The following is a 19,056-nucleotide window of genomic DNA, read 5'->3' as shown; positions in this document are numbered from 1 at the left end:
ATCGTGCCTCTTGATCTGACATTTGCAAGTAATGCATGACATACGAATATTATTTTGATTTCGCTGGAGGCATCTATAAAGGCTAATCCTGCTATCATAGTCAACTCTTTATAACATAATCTTAAAAGCTTGTTCTTGTTCAGGATTTAACTTTGATTGTGCGTTCTCAAACACTTGTATGACTTTCTTAATACTATATTAATATTTTTTACTTTGTGATATAATTTTTTTTAATCTCTAACGCTATTTTTATGGAATAAATTTATGTAACCTAAGATATTTTTTAATTTGAATAATAATTTTACTCACATTATGAATCTAAAAAATAATTGAAGTGAATTCTCTTGCTAAATAATTAATTGGAAGATTTGATTATTTAGTCTTAACATAAAAAAATAATTTATTTCTGTTGATTCAGATTCTTAATATTAGTTCATCTCTTGTTTTGAATATTTAATGGTAATTATAATTTTATCAACCATAAATTTTATTTTCAAAGAGTAAAAGATCGATCTGACATTCCACTTTTAGATCTTTATATTTGCAAAATCATTGGTGGTGTTGACTCTTACTAACCCTTTTATTTTTCTTTCTCATACATTTATATTCTTAAAAAATTTCTTAGTCGTTCTTTAATAATTGGGTAGACAAGAGAGAGCTGTTCAAATGGGCAACACTCTCCATCTACAAAACCCCAGGTTTGTGGGTTCGAGTCACAAAAGGAGCCATAGCTCTAACAAAGGAGATCAAAAGAAAAAAGGGAATGAGAATCAATAATAATAATAATAATAATAATAATAGTAATAGTAATAGTAACATTAATAATAAAAAAATATTATTTGAGTAGGAAATGTGACGACCCGGCCAGTCGTCTCATGAGTTACCGCTCCGTTTTCCCCATTTCTGCTTCTTATTGCTTTGTTTATTGGTTCTATGTGTGATCGGATTGGTTGGCTCGGGTTCAGAAAGGTTTCGGTAAGGTTTAAGGCACTTAGTCTCTTTTGAGGAAAGCTTAAGTTGGAAAAGTCAACCGGATATTGACTTATGTATTAGAGGGCTCAGATGTGAGTTTCGGTAGTTTGGATAGCTTCGGGAGGAAATTTGAGACTTACGAGCGTGATCAGAATGTATTTTGGAGGTCCGGAGTAGATTTAGGCTTGAATTGGCGAAATCGAAATTTTGGCGTTTCCCGGTTGATAGGTGAGATTTTGATATAGGGGTCGGAATGGAATTTCAGAAGTTGCAATAGTTCTGTTGTGTCATTTAGGATGTGTGTGCAAAATTTCAGGTCATTCGGACGTGGTTTGGTAGACTTTTGATCAAAAGTGGAAATTCAGAAGATTTTGGAAACTTAGGCTTAAATTCGATGTGTTTTGGTCGATTCGATGTTGTTTGAGGTGTTTTGAAGATTGGTATAAGTTTGGATGGTGGTATTGACTTGTTTGTGTATTTGGTTGAGGTCCCGGGGGCCTCGGGGTGATTTCGTGTAGTTGATGGAAAGAATGAAAATTTTAAATGGCAGCTGAAGTGTTGGGGCTGTTGTCATAACCGCATCTACGGTTGAGAGGCCGCAGGTGCAACCCCTGAAGATGCGGAAAGGAGTCGCAGAAGCGGAAAGAGCCTAGGAAGGTAGGAACCGCAAAAGTGGTTGAGGAACTGCACCTACGATGGCGCAGGTGTGGAATGTGCATCGCAGATGCGGAAGTTGAGGATTAAGCGATAATCGCTCATGAACCGCAAAAGCGGTACCGTAGGAGCGGGATTTTGACCGCAGGTGCGAAATCCCTGGGCCAGAAGGTATAAAAGCATTCCTTCGCGATTTTTGGGTTATTCCACCATTTCTAAGTCGGTTTTGGAGCTTTTTGGGAGATTTTGAAGAGGGAATTCAAGGGAGCTTCGATGAGGTAAGATTCTTGAACCTAAAACTCGTTTCTATGGTATTATTTCACGGATTAGAGCTGTAATTATGGAAATTAAGGGTTAAAAATTGGGAAACTAGGGTTTGGTATTGAAGACCTTAATTTGAGGATTTGAGGGGCCATTTATGGTTGGATTTTGAGACTTTTGATATGTATGAACTCGTGGGGAGATAAGGAATCTATGGATGTAAATTTTTTCGAATTCCGAGACGTTGGCCCGGGGGTCGGGTTTTTGGATTCGGGATTTATGTTGTAAATTGATTATTTTCACATGGGCTTCGTTCCCATAGCATATATTGACGTCGTGATTCTGATTTTGGATAGATTCAACGCGAGTGGAGGCCGATTCGAAGGGCAAAGGCGTCGTGGGCTAGAGTTTGGACCAGATTGAGGTGAGTAATGATTTTAAATATTGTCGTGAGTATATGAAACCCCAGATTACACATCATTGTACTATATTAAGGTGACACACATGCTAGATGACGAGCATGAGATCGTGCACCGTTGGGGATTGTGACTTAGTCAATCCCAAATGACTATTTTACCGCGCATTTGATTGAAAATTGTTTGTTATCATTATGTTTTGGGCTGAATGCCATATTTGGGTCTCGTGCCAACTATTTGAACCCTTAGGAGATTTTTACTGATATTTTCTCACTGTTTTGACTTTATACTTGCACTCAGTCATGCTATATTCTATCGTTTTCATAACTCAGTCATGTTTACTCTGTTTTAATACATTAAATGATTTTCTAAATGGTAATTTGGGCCGAGCATCATGTTTTACTGTTTCCCGAGTGGCTTATAAGATTTTGATTGAGTAAGGTCGAGGGCCTATATTGTGAGGATATACTGATTTATGATTATGAGGCCGAGGGCCTAAGATGGTACGCCACGAGGTGGCTTGTTGATATGAGGCCGAGAGCCTGTTTGATTACGCCACGAGATAACTTGTTATTGCGCTTGGGCCATAAGGGGGCCCTCCCGGAGTCTGCATACCCCCAACGAGCGCGTGTACCCATTGTGATATGAGATATAGCCCGAGGAGCTGAGTCTGTTGGTATTGTGCCCGAGGGGCGGATTTTTATGTGCTTATCTAATCTAGATGCTTTTCATTTAATTGTTTAACTGTTAAAAAAATATTTTAAAGAAGCTTAAACTGGACTAATGTGACTTTATATGTTTTCACTGTATCATTCCTTTTACTGGCTTTATACTGCTTCTTTATAGCATGTTAATGTGCCTTTTTACGTGATTTCTTATCGCTTAGTCTTCATTTATTATTATTACTCACTGAGTTGGAGTACTCACTTTACTCCCTACACCCTATGTGCAGATTCAGGCGCTTCGAGTCCCGCTAGCGGGTGTTGACTTCCTCCAGCTCAGGCGGATTCAGAGATTCACTAGGTAGTTGCTCGGCGTCCGCAGCCCAGTGCTTCTCCCCCTATCTTATTTACTCTATTTTAGTTCTGTAATAGACTATGTAGACTTTTCTTGTCTTTATTCGGATTGTAGATGCTCATGACTGGTGACCCCCCAATGTCGGGCTATGTTTATTCCGCAATTGTACAGTTTCACCTTCTTTTGGGATTATTATTATGTTAAAGACTTAAATTGGTGTTATTTTAATTGCTTAAAATGAATTGGGAGTGTGTCGGTTGACCTTATCTTCACGAGAGACGCCATTACGACCGAGTTCGGGTTTAGGGTCGTGACAGGAAAACAGTTCAAATATAATAAAAAATATATTATTGTGAGAATTTTTTCTCTTAGTTACAACGCTTTATGTTGTACATTTAACATTACTTTTATTTTTTCTTGGTATTGGATATTATGGAGTGATAATGTATTACCAATACAAAGGGTTCTTATGAAATTGATTTTATTAAACTTTCCATATACCTTTAATAAGAATTCGACCAGTTGACAAAATAACGTGTTGCTTAAGCCTTAAGGTATTAGGTTTACATGCTAACATGTAGCATTATATGTTTATGACTGAAATCAATTATACTAATAGAATTCCTAAAGATAATCATGGAAGATTCCTAACGTGTAGTATTATGTTCTAAAACTAATAGGATTACAAAGTCAATGTCAGAATTCCGGTTATATTCTTTTATTGTGAGTTATTATGCTTAATGTTAAAAGATTATTTTTGTAAACTAACATTATATTCATAATTTTATGATAATACAGATAGATATAGATAGATCGATAGATAGATTAAGATCAAGCAGGCGAGGAACGACAAATCTCTAATGTTAGAAAGCTAGTTCTGCCTCTGGCCACTAATGCAATAACTTCAAGGATTTCAACCATGAAATGAACGAGCATCTTTTAAGGTTTATTCACGAGACTACTGATTTATAATCACAGAATTGACTCGAATTCATTGCTTCTACGCTTTAATATATGACAAAAAGCAACAAAAATAAAATAAAAAAATAGATGGAGATTCATGGATAAACATCATCTCTATAGTCTATAGAAATGAATTATGTGATAATATAACTAGAGATATCGTGTTTCTTACAATTGTGAAACTTTAATATAGTATTAAAGTTTTAAATTGTGGTCTCATCGTCACATGTAACAAATATAGTGGTTAGATCATGAATGAAATGAAAGTTAATAATTAGAGCAAATATGACTTTTCCCAGTTCGGTGCTCCAAATTATGTCTCCATAATGGCAGCTTCTTCCATATATAGCATCCTCAGATTCATAATACCATGTGAGTTGAGGGGCCATACTTTGTATATATGATTAAGTGCATGAATATAGGAATAATTGTCATGAGAATCTCTATGAGGAAACGGCTATGCTTTTTCCTTTCATTTTTTATTAGTACTTATTATTAATTAATGTAATTTTCCAACAACTTGAAGTTAAAAATTCAAAAAAACATGGTTGTAACTTGTAAGTAGTATTTGAGCTTGAAAATCGAGGACTGAACATAGGCTTTCATAATTTAAGTGAATATAGCAGATTTCTCTTCTGTCGTTCTAAAAAGAAAAAAAAAAAACAAAAAGAAAAAAACAATTTTTCAAACTTTTTGAAGAGGAAAAATAAATTAAAGAGTAAAATTCACTTTATCCCTTTAACCTCTAATAGTTGAGAAACAATACCCCCTCTAATAGTTGAGAACCCCCTTATGTATTATTTTTCCAGTGAGATTTTTTTTCTCTCACGATCTATCCTTTCAAAGGTGAGTATAATATTTTTTATCAAAACCAATACTTGAGTTTCATCTTTTTTGCTTGAAAAAGTTAAGATATTTTTTTATTATATTGAGTTTATGTTGAGGTCATTATTAAATTTTTTGCAATAAAACAAAATTGTATACAAAATTCAAGAAATATGTTGAACGCACATCCATCATGGATGCTTTAGCATTTTTTTTATAGGGCTTAACCCCTAATTAGAAGGGGGAAAATACACAGAATTGGTAAATTTCTCTGAAATATATATTAGATGAAATAATTGTTGCATGAGTATTAATTTATTTATGTATTTTCTTTGTATATTAAAATTATTATACTAAAATAATTATTGAAATTATCTTTATTGAACATAAATTATAGTTGACAAGGTTACATTTGAAATATGTAGGAAGAAGGCTAAAGTGAGATTCGTCTTTGTTAGGGAGCGCTTTATCCCCAAATGTGGGACTTTCCGGTTCGAATTCGGATTTAGTCGGAGCCAATGTGGGCAGCAGACACAGAGTGAGAAATAAAAAAAAATATTCCGTAAATTATATAGATCCTAATTATTTTTTATATGTAGAGTTTTTGGCTATAATAAAAGAACTTGATTATTGTAAAAATTATTCATGTAAAAAAAACAATTTTTATTCAAAAAGAAAATATTTCACGAGAAAGGGAGTATTACATAAAGAGGTTCTCTTTCCCATTCAAAAATGGGGTATCATTTCCCAACCACTAAAAATTAAGGGAGTAAAATAAATTTTATTCTAAAATTAAATGTCGATACTGTCTCTGGTTTTACGCGTACACGTGCTATAATTAATCATTTTTCCATAATGGGAAAAGAGAGGCCCCCTTTTAATTCCTACTACCAATCTGAGAAACTAATAAATTCATATCCGTATGGTCAACTTAAAAATAAAAACAGCACAAGTCAAAATTTACAGTGTAATGCCAAATTTAAATTTGAAAGTTTATTTGAAAATTCAGCAAAAGAAAACATAGACACGGTTAGGCTTGCTTTTGTTATGTTAGCTTCACTGGAATAATTTATTCTGTAAGTGAAAATATATATTAAAAAAATGTAATTTCCAAGTAAATCAATCACTCATGTTTGGCAAGTAGTAGTTAAGATATTCTTCTTGTTTCAAATTGTTGGTCACTTTTGGTTTTTTTATAGTACAAAAACATCGTTGACTAATATTTTTTTCTAATTAATTTTTTTAATATGGGATGGAAAAAACTTTAGCTTCTACCTCCTTTTTTTGTTGTTGGTAGTTTTCCAAATCAAAAATTTGCACATGTGGTTTCTTACAACATGTCAAGTTGTTTTTGTAAAAAAATATGAAATATAATTCAAGTAATTAAGAGAAAGTTAGTTCCAATTAGAGATAGGAGAAAGAAAATTACTAGTTGAAACGACAAACTGAAATCTTTCACATTAGACTGTCGAATTTAGTAAGATATTTAATAAATTAAAATAAAAGCATCATACATGAACTTGTAACTCTTTTATCTTATTGATGCATGAATAAGAGATTGTGTTGTTTTCATGGAAAAAAATAATTTTTTTTGCTTACTAGCAGATTTTCATAAAAGTGATATTCTCTAAAGTTAATAAAATAATATCTACAGTAAACAAAACGTTAAAAGATGTACGTCGTTCTGTGTTTTTTGGTCTCGCAGTTATGAATTTGAAAGCTGGCTTTCTTGAAAAATAGAAAAATAAAGCTGGCCATTTGAAGGATGCAACTATTTAAAAACATAAAAGAAACCTAATAAATAAAATATGTAAAAAAAAAAACCAAAATAATCGCCGAACGAGTTGATCAATCCAAGTTGGAGACTTGGAAACAAGAATACCGTACAGCACAAAACACTAAAATTACAAATCGACCCCTTCAAAAAACACATTTTGTAATTATTCTGTCACACAAAAACATTTTCTTCCATTTTTCTCTTCTTCTCTTTGTCTTTCTGATTCTGCAGACAAACATCACCGAATAACAAATAAAAAAAACCCCAAAAAATTACATAAAAAAAATCCTCCTGAAAATAGCAACCCTAGTTCATTCTCCTTCCATTTCTACTTCAATGGAGTCACTTTCACGGCCTTTACACAGAAGAAAGCTTTCGAGTGCTAATGGCTTTTCATTTTCAGCTAAACAACATCCGTACGACGACGTTTTTGCACAGAAAAAGTTCGGAGCTCCGGTTTTTTCTTCCGGAGCTCCGGATTACTCTGAGATTTTTGGAGGTTCTCGTGGTTCGTCGATTCCGGTACTTGATCTTTCTGGTTTAGATGATGCTAAAATTTCCGATGATTGTCGAAGTTCCTCCTCTAAACTTGATTATTCCAACATTTTTGGTGGTTTTTGTGAAGAAGATATTGCTGTGCCTTATGATGAGTTGTTTTCTGGTGCTAAACGTTCTTCTGGTAAAACTCGGTGAGTTCATTTCCATTTATTTTTTTAAAAACTTTTTGACGTTTTACTCTTTTTGTTTTAAGAATGAAGACGATTTTTCTTAGTGTTGGAGGCGATTTTGATGTGTCGAGGTGTACAGTTAATTTTGTGAATGTTACTCTTTTTTTTGTGTGTGGTTGAAATGCGGAAAAGAAAATAATAGAAAAAAATATGAAAAGGAAAAAGCAAAGGCACAATGATTTCAAATTATATGGCGCTGTTTCATCTCTGTTCCTAATTTCTGTCTTTTTGCTTCAGTTTGTATATTTTTAATATGCTTAACACGAGTCCTTTTTCTGTTTTTCTATTTGGTTTATTGGGTATATGGATTTTGTTACTGTCAATGTTACTTTGGGTGATAAATATATGATGTTTGTTAGCTGGAAAATGGATCTTCTTTATAAGAACAGATATCCGCTGAAGCATTCATATATTTTTGGTACGAAATATTCATAAGCAAACCTTTTTAGTGAAAATAGATAAAATCTACAGTTAGTACCTGATCGGTTAATATGGAAAGAATGTAAGGATGGCCTTTTTTCAGTAAAGTCTGCATATAACTTGTTGTCTCAAAGTAGACAGCAGGAACAAGAATGGCCATTGAAACTGATATGGAGAAAGGAAGCACCTTTATACGAAGAAGATGCATGACTATCAACAGATGTGTAAGGTATGAAGAAGATTATGAAGATGCGAAGCACTTATTCATCCACTGCAGAAACACAAATCAGATTTAGGATACTTTCTTGAATTTGCTTGAATTTAAATGGTGCATGCCAGAATCTCCTGAAGACCTATTACTTCGTTGGAGTAGAAGAGGACTACAAAAAGGCGACACAAAGTTGAGCAGCTATATAGTGGACTGTGTGGAAGGAGAGAAATAAAAGATACTTTGAAGGCAAAAAGGAAAATATTTGTACCTGAAAACATAGATGTAGCTCTCTTAGCCTTTTGTTGCAAAATTGAAAATGTTCAAGAAGTAGATAGGATGGAAAATTTCCCCAGTTCTCTTGTAGCTAGTTTGCTAAGATGCATTTTGTTGGGTTTGTACCACTTTTTCATTGCACTTTCTGCGCGCTATTCTTTAATAAAATTTTCAACAAAAAAAGAAGAATATACATAATTCTCATTTGTTGCTTATTCTGAAATGTGCCTGTCTGTAGGTTATTTTGTAGCACGATAGCTGATGTCCTTTTGTTATTTTAATTGGTTGAGTTACATGTTTTATAGAATGTTAGCCATGCTCACTCGTCTTCTTAGAGGAAGGTTTTAGACCAAATTCATCCTGATTTGATATTTATTTACTTGTCTATAGCCTTTCTAAGTATACACACTTAATGATGCTATGTGCTCTGAAAGTTATGGCCATTTACTATGTGCTATGCCATTACTGGTGTTTCCATGAGTGAGAAAAGATAGTCTTTCATCAACTAGCAATTCCCGTGATTGCTTACATTTTCTGTAGCATTTCCCAATTTTTCTCACAGTTTCTTTAAAAGACTTCATGTGTATTGGTTGCTTTTGGTACAACATGAGTTATGATACTTCCCTTAATTTCCTGTATTTGTTGCATGTAGGACTGCTTCCGAAGGATCAGATCAATTTAGTCCAAGTGGAAGGCACAAAGAGTCCTCATGTGAAGCGACTAATCAATCTATTGATGGGCCAAAGCACTTCAACTTATCTTATCATAAGACCGGCCAAAGAAACAGAAATGGTTCAAATGGGATGACGCAGATAGCTCAACTGCATGCTGTCCCTGGTTTTATGTATTTTATAGATGAAAGTTCTCATTTACCAAAGACTGAAGCCTTTCAGCGAGCACCCTTTGTAAAAAGTGATGTACAGCGCAACAAGAGTTTTAGTGGGGAAATATTTAAAGAAGGACGTGATAAGGTGGGGGAGTTGCATGTCCCAAAGATACAACGTTCAGATGAAATACATCGGAACAGGAGTTTTAGTGGGGAAATATTTAAAGAAGGGCGTGGTAGGATGGGGGATTTGCATGTCCCAAAGGCACAAAGTTCAGATGAAATACGTCGCAATAGGAGCTTTAGTGGGGAAACAGGTAAAGAAGGGCATGCTAGGACTGGGGATTTGCATGTCCCCAAGAAACAAAGTTCAGATGGACATCGCAACAGGCGCTTAAGTGGGGAAATATTTAAAGAAGGTCATGATAAGAATGGGGATTTGCATGTCCCCAAGAAACAAAGCTCAGGTGAAGCACATCATGACGGGAGCTTTAGCGGGGAATTATTTAATGGGGGTGATAGAAAGGAGAATTTGCATATCCCCAAGAAACAAAGTTCAGATGGCGTAATGAAGGTTATAAGTGGATCTAGCTGGGATGCATTCCATTTTAATGATAAGTTTTATAGTGCACATGATGAATTTGAGAGAAGATCAAGTTCCACTGAAGGGGCATCAACTTCAAGCCCCATGGCTAATGACATCAAGGGCCAGCCTAATCAATCAAAAATTTCAGGTCTTGATCCCAAATATGGAGCATCTGGAAGCGGTATTCGTCCCACTAATACTTCACCTACTTCTTCTGATGAGGAACTTGATGCAAATTCAGCAGCTGCTGTTTCTGCTGCCACATTGAAAAAAGCCATAGAGAAGGCTCAAGAAAGTATTAGACTAGCAAAAGAGCTAATGGAGAGAAAAAAAGAAGGTGTTCCAGCTTCTCAGAAACCAAGGTCTAAAGGTAGCTTAAAATCTAAGGATAATAGGGTTGAGTGCAACACAAGAAGTAACAGGGAAAATGCTATGGAATTGCATAGAAAAATAGGTATTGGATTGCCACCATTCGCTGAGGTGTGCAGAGGAATCCCATCAAGTAATGGTGATTTTGCTTCATTCATCAATCTTAAAGAACAGCAATGGGTTGCTGGAATGGTTAAGCAGAATACCCAGACTGAAAATGCTGAAGCATCTCAAGGAGATGTAGCAGGAGCTTGGTTTCCGGAAGTGGTAAGCAGTAGAAAAGAGAATATAGAAACCATGGTATCTCAGCAGGTTGAGAGCAACAATCACTCTCAACCATCTGTGGAGAATAATAGACATGTATACAAGCTTAAGGAGATGAATACAAGTAACAAGACCATAGAGCTTGGTGAAGAACCTGATTACGTCAAACCAATGGGGGAAATGCCAACACTAAACCTTCTTGGGAAGGCAGAAGCTCCAGAGCAATTCAAGGATACTTCTAATTCAGCTTTGATGCATGATTCTGAAGAATATGTAAATTCAGAAGTCATCAATGAGTATGGCTTTTCTAAGGGGAACGGAAATTGTTCTGCTGAGTTGAAGAAGTCTGAATACATGAAGAACAATCTAGAGTCAATATTTCATAAGATGTGGAGTTTCAAGAACTTGCAGAACTCTCAGGAGACACTTACTGAGGAAAAAGTTGGGTTCCAAGAAACTGAGAATGATAATCTACATAACAACAGAGAGACACCTCCAGAAGACGAGGCAGTGAAGCATGAAGACTTGGAATGCAGAATAGTGCCAAATAAGTTAGAAAATGTTTATGAGGTGGAAGAAAACAAAAGCAGATTGAGGAGGAGCTCCAACGAAGAAGAAACTGAGATTATGCACAAGGAAGCCTTCCTATGGGTGGAAAATGATGAGAAGCCCCAACATGACTGCGGGAGAGTAGGCATTGAGAGTAGACAGGAAGATTTCCAACGTGGCGAACACGCTGAGAAGTGGTCATATGGGGTTCATGAGCTTGAACCGAGTGAAAAGAAAACCCCTTACTGTCATGAAGGGGAAGAAAGTGAGAGAAAACGAGAAGGATCTGAGATGGAAGGACATCAGAAGATATCATTAGAGCCTTGTCAGTATGAAGCAACTGAAGAAATAGAGAACCAAGCAGATAAATTCACAGAGAGTAAAAAGACTGAAGCGAGTCAGGAGGCTGAAGAAGCTGATAGTAGGCTGGAAGCATCTGATAAGAGTGAGGATGATCAGGAGACAAGTGTGGCTCCGGGTGTTGCTGATAAACAAAATTCAAAGAGTGCTGTTAATGAGCCTGATCTCAATGGCAGTCCTCGTTCAAGTGAGATACAAGAAGCTTGTGAAGATCAACTAGAGAATAATGATGTTGAAATAAGTCAGCAGGCAGTTAATTTTGAAGGGGTACAAGGAATTTCTGAAGCCATCTATGAACGTGAGTGTGAGAAGGATGGAGTGACTGAAGAGTCCTCCAATTCTTGGGAAAAGGAGATATTGGAAACTGCGAGTGATCTCCAAAATTCTAGTGAAGAGGATACCTCTGAGGGCGTAGTGCAAGGCACTTGTGCGGCCTCATCTGAGGATGTCAAGGAAGTGAATTGTGGTTCCACTTGCATGAACGGCAGGGACAATCTTCCCTGTGAACGAGTTATTTTTGAGACAGAGAGCTTCCGCAATGTGATTCAGGAGAATGCCAGTGATACTGAATCACATTTTGTATCTGAGGTCCACGCTTCTGAAGAATCAGAGAATACCACTTTTACTGACATAAACCTTGAGCAGAAATGCATGGATGAGACAGGTAGGGACCGAGAATTATACTCAAATCTTGATGAGGGGGATGACTTGTGTGTCCCTGGACATGTAGGAAATGAGGAAACGATCAAGGAGGATGGTATTGCTGCTGACCAGGTCGAGAAAAACAAAGATATTAAAGCAGCTCAGGGAGACCAAAAGTCTGTTGAGAACTCAGAAGAACTAGAATGCTCTTCCTCAGCTGGTGACTGCAAAGACAATGAGCCACTGGACAATGATGAAAAGATAAAAGCCGAAATGCACGAGGAAGAGAGCAATCAAAAAACTGTTGTAGAAGAGGAGACCAAAAAGTCTTTGCAAAAAGAAGTGGAGGATGAAAATAATAGTAAAAGAGCCCAGGTAGACGAGAGACAAAAAGAAAGGGAAAAAGACAGAATAGCTGTGGAAAGAGCAATTCGTGAGGCTCGTGAGAGGGCATTTGCTGAAGCCCGAGAAAGGGCTGAACGAGCTGCTGTGGAGAGAGCAGCTGCTGAAGTTCGACAAAGAGTAATGGCTGAGGCACGGGATAAGCGTGAGAAGGCTTCTGCAAGTAGCAAGGTATCAACAGACAAAGCTTCCATTGAAGCCAAGCTTAAAGCAGAGCGAGCTGCTGTGGAGAGAGCAACTGCAGAAGCCCGTGAACGTGCTTTGGAAAAAGCTTTATCACAAAAGGGCACGACAGCTGAATTAAGGTCTCAAGCAGATAGACACGGTGATGAACGAATTGCTAGTGCAACCCGAGAGAACGGATTGAAGCATAGCCTTTCCTCTTCTGTGAGTATCATTCTTAATTTTTTCTGTCTCTCTAATGTATACTTTGTGGCATACAGAAGGATGACCTACTGAATCAATGCAGGATTTGGACAAATTTGATGGAAGTAATAGTGAATCAGCTCAAAGACGCAAAGCAAGGTTGGAGAGGCACCAGAGGATAATGGAAAGAGCAGTATGTGTATCTTAACTCTATTATTTGGACACTGGCTCCTGGACTTTGTCCAAGCATATTCACTTTTATGTTTCTACTGGTCTTTTCAGGCAAAAGCCCTTGCGGAGAAGAATAAGCGTGATCTTCTGGCTCAGAAAGAGCAAACTGAGAGAAATGTAAATTTTCTTGATATGAATTGTGTGCTTATGGAGTTCAGGATGCGCACATGTTATGCTTGCTTATATGTATATTTTTTATTTCAGAGATTAGCTGAAGCTCTTGACGCTGATATTAAAAGATGGGCCAGCGGGAAGGAAGGGAACCTACGTGCGCTGCTTTCTACTCTGCAATATGTATGTATCCGACTTGCCCAAGTATTTTCTTTTCCTTCTCCTTTATTATGAACATTGGGTAGAAAGGGAAGTTGCAAGGCTAGAGTACAACAACAACAACAACAACGACGACCCAGTATAATCCCACAAGTGGGGTCTGGGGAGGGTAATATGTACGCATACCTTACCCCTACCCCGAAGGGTAGAGAGGCAAAGGCTAGAGTGTTCTGAAATATCTTAAGATACTACCTTAAAAAGTCTCATCAGAACTTGTTTATTACTTAATGTGGAAGAAACTAAAAATTGGAGTGATTTTTAAATCACATGGGCAATTGCAGTGACCAGATTTTAGAATATGTGAATGAGTCCCTTCAAGACGTTTTGTTTTTGAAGTTCATTGCACTGATCTTCATTTAATTTCTGTCCTGTTCAAAATATAGTTTCCATTGTCACTAGATGCTCATTGTTTTTTGCAAATGCAGATCCTTGGATCCGATAGTGGTTGGCAACCCATCTCGCTGACTGAAATTATTACAACTGCTGCGGTGAAGAAGGCTTACAGGAAAGCAACTCTTTATGTTCACCCTGATAAGTTGCAGCAAAGAGGAGCGAGTATTCAGCAAAAATATATCTGTGAAAAGGTTTTTGATCTTCTCAAGGTAACTAATAAGTTTCTTTATCTGCATGTGTCTGTTTGATTGCGCTGTCACATACTTATGACTTGACGCAATGCATGAATCGGTCTCTTTTTTTCTTTTTCTATTATGGACTTGAATCTCATTATTTTCCTTTTTGTGAACCAAAGGCGGCATGGAACAGGTTCAACTCAGAAGAGAGGTGAACAGCGTCAGTGGAAATTCTGTGGTATGAGCAGGTGCTCCGTGCTGTCCTTATACTGGCAATCAACTTTTCAAGATGGAAGACGAGGAATGAATTAATGGTGCCTTAATTTTGTCTTGTATATGCATTGAATTATCGGCAATCTAATTAAAAGACGGAATAGAACAATAGCTCCTCAATTTGGAAATTCAGGCTGAAATGATTAATTTACACAATGTGCAAATGCAAGGTAAATTTAGGTGTAAAGAGGTGATTGTCCTAAGCTCGGGTATGAAGGGTTCAGGTGAAATAGTATTTTTTACTGCAAGATGCCACAAAGGGTTGTATAAGATATCCCTTGAGAGATCTTATTGAGATGTGATCAACTAGTGGCGATTGTAATTAATCCCTTGAGTTATATGAACAGACATATCCACCAAGCTCTTTAATGCTCCAAGCAAAATACAATTTAGGAAGAAAACAAGTTTAACTATAAGGTTAAACAATGCAATTACAAGCCCATACGATTGTATAAGATATCCCTTGAGAGATCTTATTGAGATGTGATCAACTAGTGGCGATTGTAATTAATCCCTTGAGTTATATGAACAGACATATCCACCAAGCTCTTTAATGCTCCAAGCAAAATACAATTTAGGAAGAAAACAAGTTTAACTATAAGGTTAAACAATGCAATTACAAGCCCATACGATTGTAATTAATCCCTTGAGTTATATGAACAGACATATCCACCAAGCTCTTTAATGCTCCAAGTAAAGTACAATTTAGGAAGAAAACAAGTTTAACTATAAGGTTAAACAATGCAATTACAAGCCCATTACATGAAGCATAATCGCATTTTGTGCATGCATGCGGTTCTCTGCTTGGGGAAATACGATTGAGTTTGGCGCTTCAATTACTCCATCAGTGACTTCCACTCCCCTTTCTGCAGGCAAACAGTGCATGAAATAAGCCTTATGTCCAGCTAATTTCATGATTTCTTCGTTCACCTATCAACAAATAATAAGACGTCAGAGAAAGACATGCATACATTAATAGCAAGCTTCAGAAACTGGGTAAAACTGCAGAACAACTTGTAAAGTAGGTTACATACATTTTTTCTTTTCTTTTGAGAATGTAACATGTGAAGTAGGTTACATACATTCAACTCAAGTATCACAATGTGATGCTATCTACTTACTACATAGTTATCAGTCACTAGTAAACCCCAAGTTAGTTCACAAGACTTTGTTGCAACCTTGATTTGGGATACCACTATAGTAAAGATTCAGATCTGTTCCATCCACTAATAGCCTAACACAAAAGATTGTAAACACAGGTTGACGTGCAAGAAGTATCCAAGAAATAAGTATTTTTACCCATTACAGTTCCAGTTCACAAAGATTTAGATAGTCACTAGCATACTGTTCTTTTTCTTAGTTAAAAATATATAGATGTCTTATCCATTTAACTTCCATCCTTTCCTGTTTAAGATCGTAAGTTGTGTTTCTAACACCTAGGTCCCATTATCTAGAAAATTAAAAGTTATTCTGAAAATGATAGTTTCATGAGCCCTTGTTGTAGCCAACCAGCTACAATACCTTAGTTCCACATCAAGGGACATTTCTGGGCTAAGCCTCCTATACTACTAGTTTTGTCGTCATTTCTGGCAAGCAATTTTACGTAAGGTCGAAGAGGTTTCTTGCTCTACATGCACAAGTTGAACAGACTATAGCAATTTATCACTCCTACCTGGAATCCGTGAAACACCTGATGGCGCTGTGCAGCTTCTTCCTTTTGTCCCATGCTAGCCCAGACATCTGAGTACACGACATCAGCTCCTCTAACAGCTTCCTTTGGATCATTAGTTATCTCAATTTTGCTTACTCCAGCCTGTTGTGCTTTCTTAACTGTTTCCTCATCAGGTTCAAAACCTTTTGGACAGGCACAAACAAAGTGGAAGGGAATTACTGATGCCAGCAGCAACCAAGAATGCACTATGTTATTTCCATCTCCAATGTAGACAACCTGGAATCGGCAGCCAGCATTAAATTATAAAAAAACATATCGCCAGAAACAGAAACTGGGAGATGATAAAATTTTTGGCCTGGAAGAGCTAAACCTTTGTTCCTTCCAGCTGACCAACATGTTCAATTATTGTAAGGGCATCGGCCATAATTTGGCAAGGATGGTTGTAGTCTGTCAGGCCGTTAATCACTGGTACAGTTGCGTATTTAGCAAGATCTAGAATGTCCTGCACCAGCAGCAAAAAACAAATAGATAAAACTTTTCTTTTACAGTTGGTGTGAAAGCAACAGACTAAGAAATGTCCAACCCTGGCATCTCAATTACTCAATTCAACATCTCAGCATTTACAAACCCTGAAGAACATTTAGGCCTGAAGGATCATATGCTCAATTAACTTGCAGGGAAGGCAACATCATTAAACTGTTATTCGTCTGTAAGATATTAAGTACAAGATGGACCAGAATTCAGCTCCAACGGAAAAGATCAAGAAACTTTTCATTCAACTAATATTTAGAAAGGGGCAAATAAATATTTAATAGAATGGAACAATGCTGCTAAGAGAGGCATTGCCAGAGGATACTGAAACAAATAAGAGTTTTAGCAGCAAGAAGTCAAAACAGGAAATTCACCATGCACCAGGAAGAAGTCAAAACAGAAAACTCACCAGCATACCTGATGGGCAAAAACTCGGGCCATAATGATATCATTGTAGCGAGACAGAACACGAGCAATATCACGAGTTTCTTCCCGCTTACCCATCTGTATGTCATTTGGTCCCAAGTATATAGCGTGGCCCCCAAGCAAGTAAAACCCTGTCTCGAAGGAAACGCGTGTCCTCATGGATGGCTTAGCAAATATCATTGCCATTGTTTTACCTTGAAATGGGAGATATGTCCTCTCTCCTGATTTTATCAGTGCTTTGACCTCTTTGGCTCGATCCAAGATGTTCAAAATAGTTGACTTGTCGAAATCGCTAATATGTAAAAAGTCCTTCTGATTGGCATTTGCTGGAATAGAAAATTTAAACAGACACCAGAAAAAATCTTCTTAAATACCAATCCATGTCTCACAAAAGGTTGTAACTTAGACATGACAGACAGGACATATTCTCACTTCTCCACCCATCTTTTGAATAAAATATGGTTTTGATCCATTACCAAACATTCTATATCTAACGTTCTCTTGAGCTTAATTACGAGAAACTCTATGACAAAGTACATCAAATTTCATGTTTTGAAAACCTATAGGCCAGAGTATTTTAGTTCTTCAACTTATTTTTTGGTAAATCAGGAATACCTCATTAATATTACACCAAGAAGATGTGAAAAAATAAACACTAAGGATTATTATTTCAGCAACAATCACTTATCAGGTCTTCTCAACTATCTATAAACAATGTCTTTACAACTTACACAATAAAAGAGTTTTTTAGACCTAAAACAGCACATGCAGACATGGCAGACCAAAAAAGCAGGGATAAGATTAAAAAAAGGAACATTTTTAGAGTAATCAGAAACGTACAACAAGATTAGGTAGTAAAATGCAGCAGAACTAAACAAAATTTCTAGGTTTTACTAGTATTACATTACATACTATTTAAAATGCCATATCAAAATTAGATGCATAGAAAAGGAAACTTGGAGAAAAAATAAGCGAACCATTTCCATTGACGGACGACGAAGGAGAGGATGCCGGAGAGCTGATCTGGCATGAGATGCGTCGACGAATGGCCGGAAATGTGACCGGAGAAGGAACGAATGCGCCGGAAGGGCGCGATGACTGAATGCCGTAGTGGGAGAGGGAAGAGAATGACGGCGCCTCGGATGATCGGAGGGAGGATAAGTGAGAGAAAATGACGGCCATTGTTAAAAGAGGTTCTGATAGTAAAGCTCAGGTGGATTTGTTTTAGTTTGCGGAAAGTTTTTTTTTTTTTTTTTTTAAAGATTTATAAACCCTACTCTGTCAGCTTTAATTGTTTCCATTTATTTAACTGAAGAAATTAGAATCATTTTTTCTTTTGCAATTAGATTGCAAAGAATAACCAGTTAACTTCAAAGATTCATACCCTCTTTGGCCAAGTTTTTTTGGGCAAAAAATTGAGGTATTTGGCCAAACTTTTAAATGGGAAAAAAATATTTTTGAGGAGAAGTAGAAGCAGTTTTTGAAGAAAAAAATAACTTCTCTCCAAAAATACTTTTCTGGGAAGTACTTTTGAGAAAAATACATTTAGAAGCAGTTTTCAAAAGCCTGGCCAGACACTAATTACTGCTCAAAAGTGCTTTTCTAATTAATTAGCCAAATTCAAACTGCTTCTCACCAAAAGTACTTTTGAGAAAAACACTTCTCAAAATAAGGTGATTTTAGAAGTTTGGCTAAATATGCTATCATCAATAAATGCAAAAGAATATAAGTGATATGGCAAATATGCAGTGAAATAGTCAAAGCGCGTGCAAAAATACTTGTAAAAATCTAATTTTAAACTTTTATATGTGAGATTTATTAGTTTGCCGGTTCGCCCAAAAAAATATCCAAATCTCAAATGTGTTGTAAACTATGTAGAATCAAGACTTAACTGATTGATTGACAAATGATGTTTTTTTCTAGATATGTCACAACAAATGGAAAACACAATGCTAACTCTAATTGATTTTGGACAATCATCTTGTTGACTCGCAAATATGGTCGATCTGGATATCGTAGTCCAGTCGGAGAAACAACGTGAAACTCAAAACTAGTCTGTCAATAATCAAATGACTAAAGGAAAAGATGGTGGCAATTTAAGCAAATTGAGAACTAAAAAATAAGGATTGTTATACAAATAGTC

The 19,056-nt window shown here is 36.5% G+C and overlaps 2 protein-coding genes across 2 annotated transcripts; one reads left to right on the top strand and one right to left on the bottom strand.

Moving 5' to 3' along the window:
- The first annotated feature begins 7,037 nt into the window (after positions 1-7,037).
- LOC107822164 (uncharacterized) lies at positions 7,038-14,471 on the top strand. The gene is made up of 7 exons (XM_016648671.2): positions 7,038-7,574; positions 9,170-12,902; positions 12,985-13,074; positions 13,164-13,229; positions 13,317-13,406; positions 13,868-14,044; positions 14,191-14,471. Exons 1-7 carry the CDS (start codon positions 7,222-7,224, stop codon positions 14,224-14,226), a joined length of 4,545 nt encoding a protein of 1,514 aa, XP_016504157.2. The 5' UTR covers positions 7,038-7,221; the 3' UTR covers positions 14,227-14,471.
- Positions 14,472-14,864: 393 nt separating this feature from the next.
- On the bottom strand, positions 14,865-18,158 carry LOC107822172 (ornithine transcarbamylase, chloroplastic-like). Its single transcript, XM_016648682.2, has 5 exons — positions 17,891-18,158; positions 16,905-17,239; positions 16,327-16,458; positions 15,957-16,232; positions 14,865-15,214 (listed from the first exon to the last, which is right to left on the bottom strand). The coding sequence occupies exons 1-5, from the start codon at positions 18,093-18,095 to the stop codon at positions 15,032-15,034; spliced, it is 1,131 nt and encodes a 376-aa protein (XP_016504168.1). The 5' UTR covers positions 18,096-18,158; the 3' UTR covers positions 14,865-15,031.
- Positions 18,159-19,056: the final 898 nt, after the last annotated feature.

The sequence above is a fragment of the Nicotiana tabacum genome, chromosome 16 (assembly GCF_000715075.1).
Source record: "Nicotiana tabacum cultivar K326 chromosome 16, ASM71507v2, whole genome shotgun sequence".
NCBI classification, from domain to species: Eukaryota; Viridiplantae; Streptophyta; class Magnoliopsida; order Solanales; family Solanaceae; genus Nicotiana; species Nicotiana tabacum.
Note: the sequence above shows the minus strand (reverse complement) of the source record. Positions and strands in the feature narration are given on the sequence as shown.

Excerpts from the sequence above, each read along its gene's own strand:
- LOC107822164 (XM_016648671.2), top strand. The coding sequence starts at position 7,222 with ATGGAGTCACTTTCACGGCCTTTACACAGAAGAAAGCTTTCGAGTGCT. Across the intron at positions 7,575-9,169 it reads CGTTCTTCTGGTAAAACTCG|GACTGCTTCCGAAGGATCAG; the intron begins GTGAGTTCATTT and ends TGTTGCATGTAG. Across the intron at positions 13,230-13,316 it reads AAGAGCAAACTGAGAGAAAT|AGATTAGCTGAAGCTCTTGA; the intron begins GTAAATTTTCTT and ends TTTTTATTTCAG.
- LOC107822172 (XM_016648682.2), bottom strand. The coding sequence starts at position 18,095 with ATGGCCGTCATTTTCTCTCACTTATCCTCCCTCCGATCATCCGAGGCG. Across the intron at positions 17,240-17,890 it reads GTCGTCCGTCAATGGAAATG|CAAATGCCAATCAGAAGGAC; the intron begins GTTCGCTTATTT and ends TTTCTATTCCAG. Across the intron at positions 16,459-16,904 it reads CCCGAGTTTTTGCCCATCAG|GACATTCTAGATCTTGCTAA; the intron begins GTATGCTGGTGA and ends CTGCTGGTGCAG.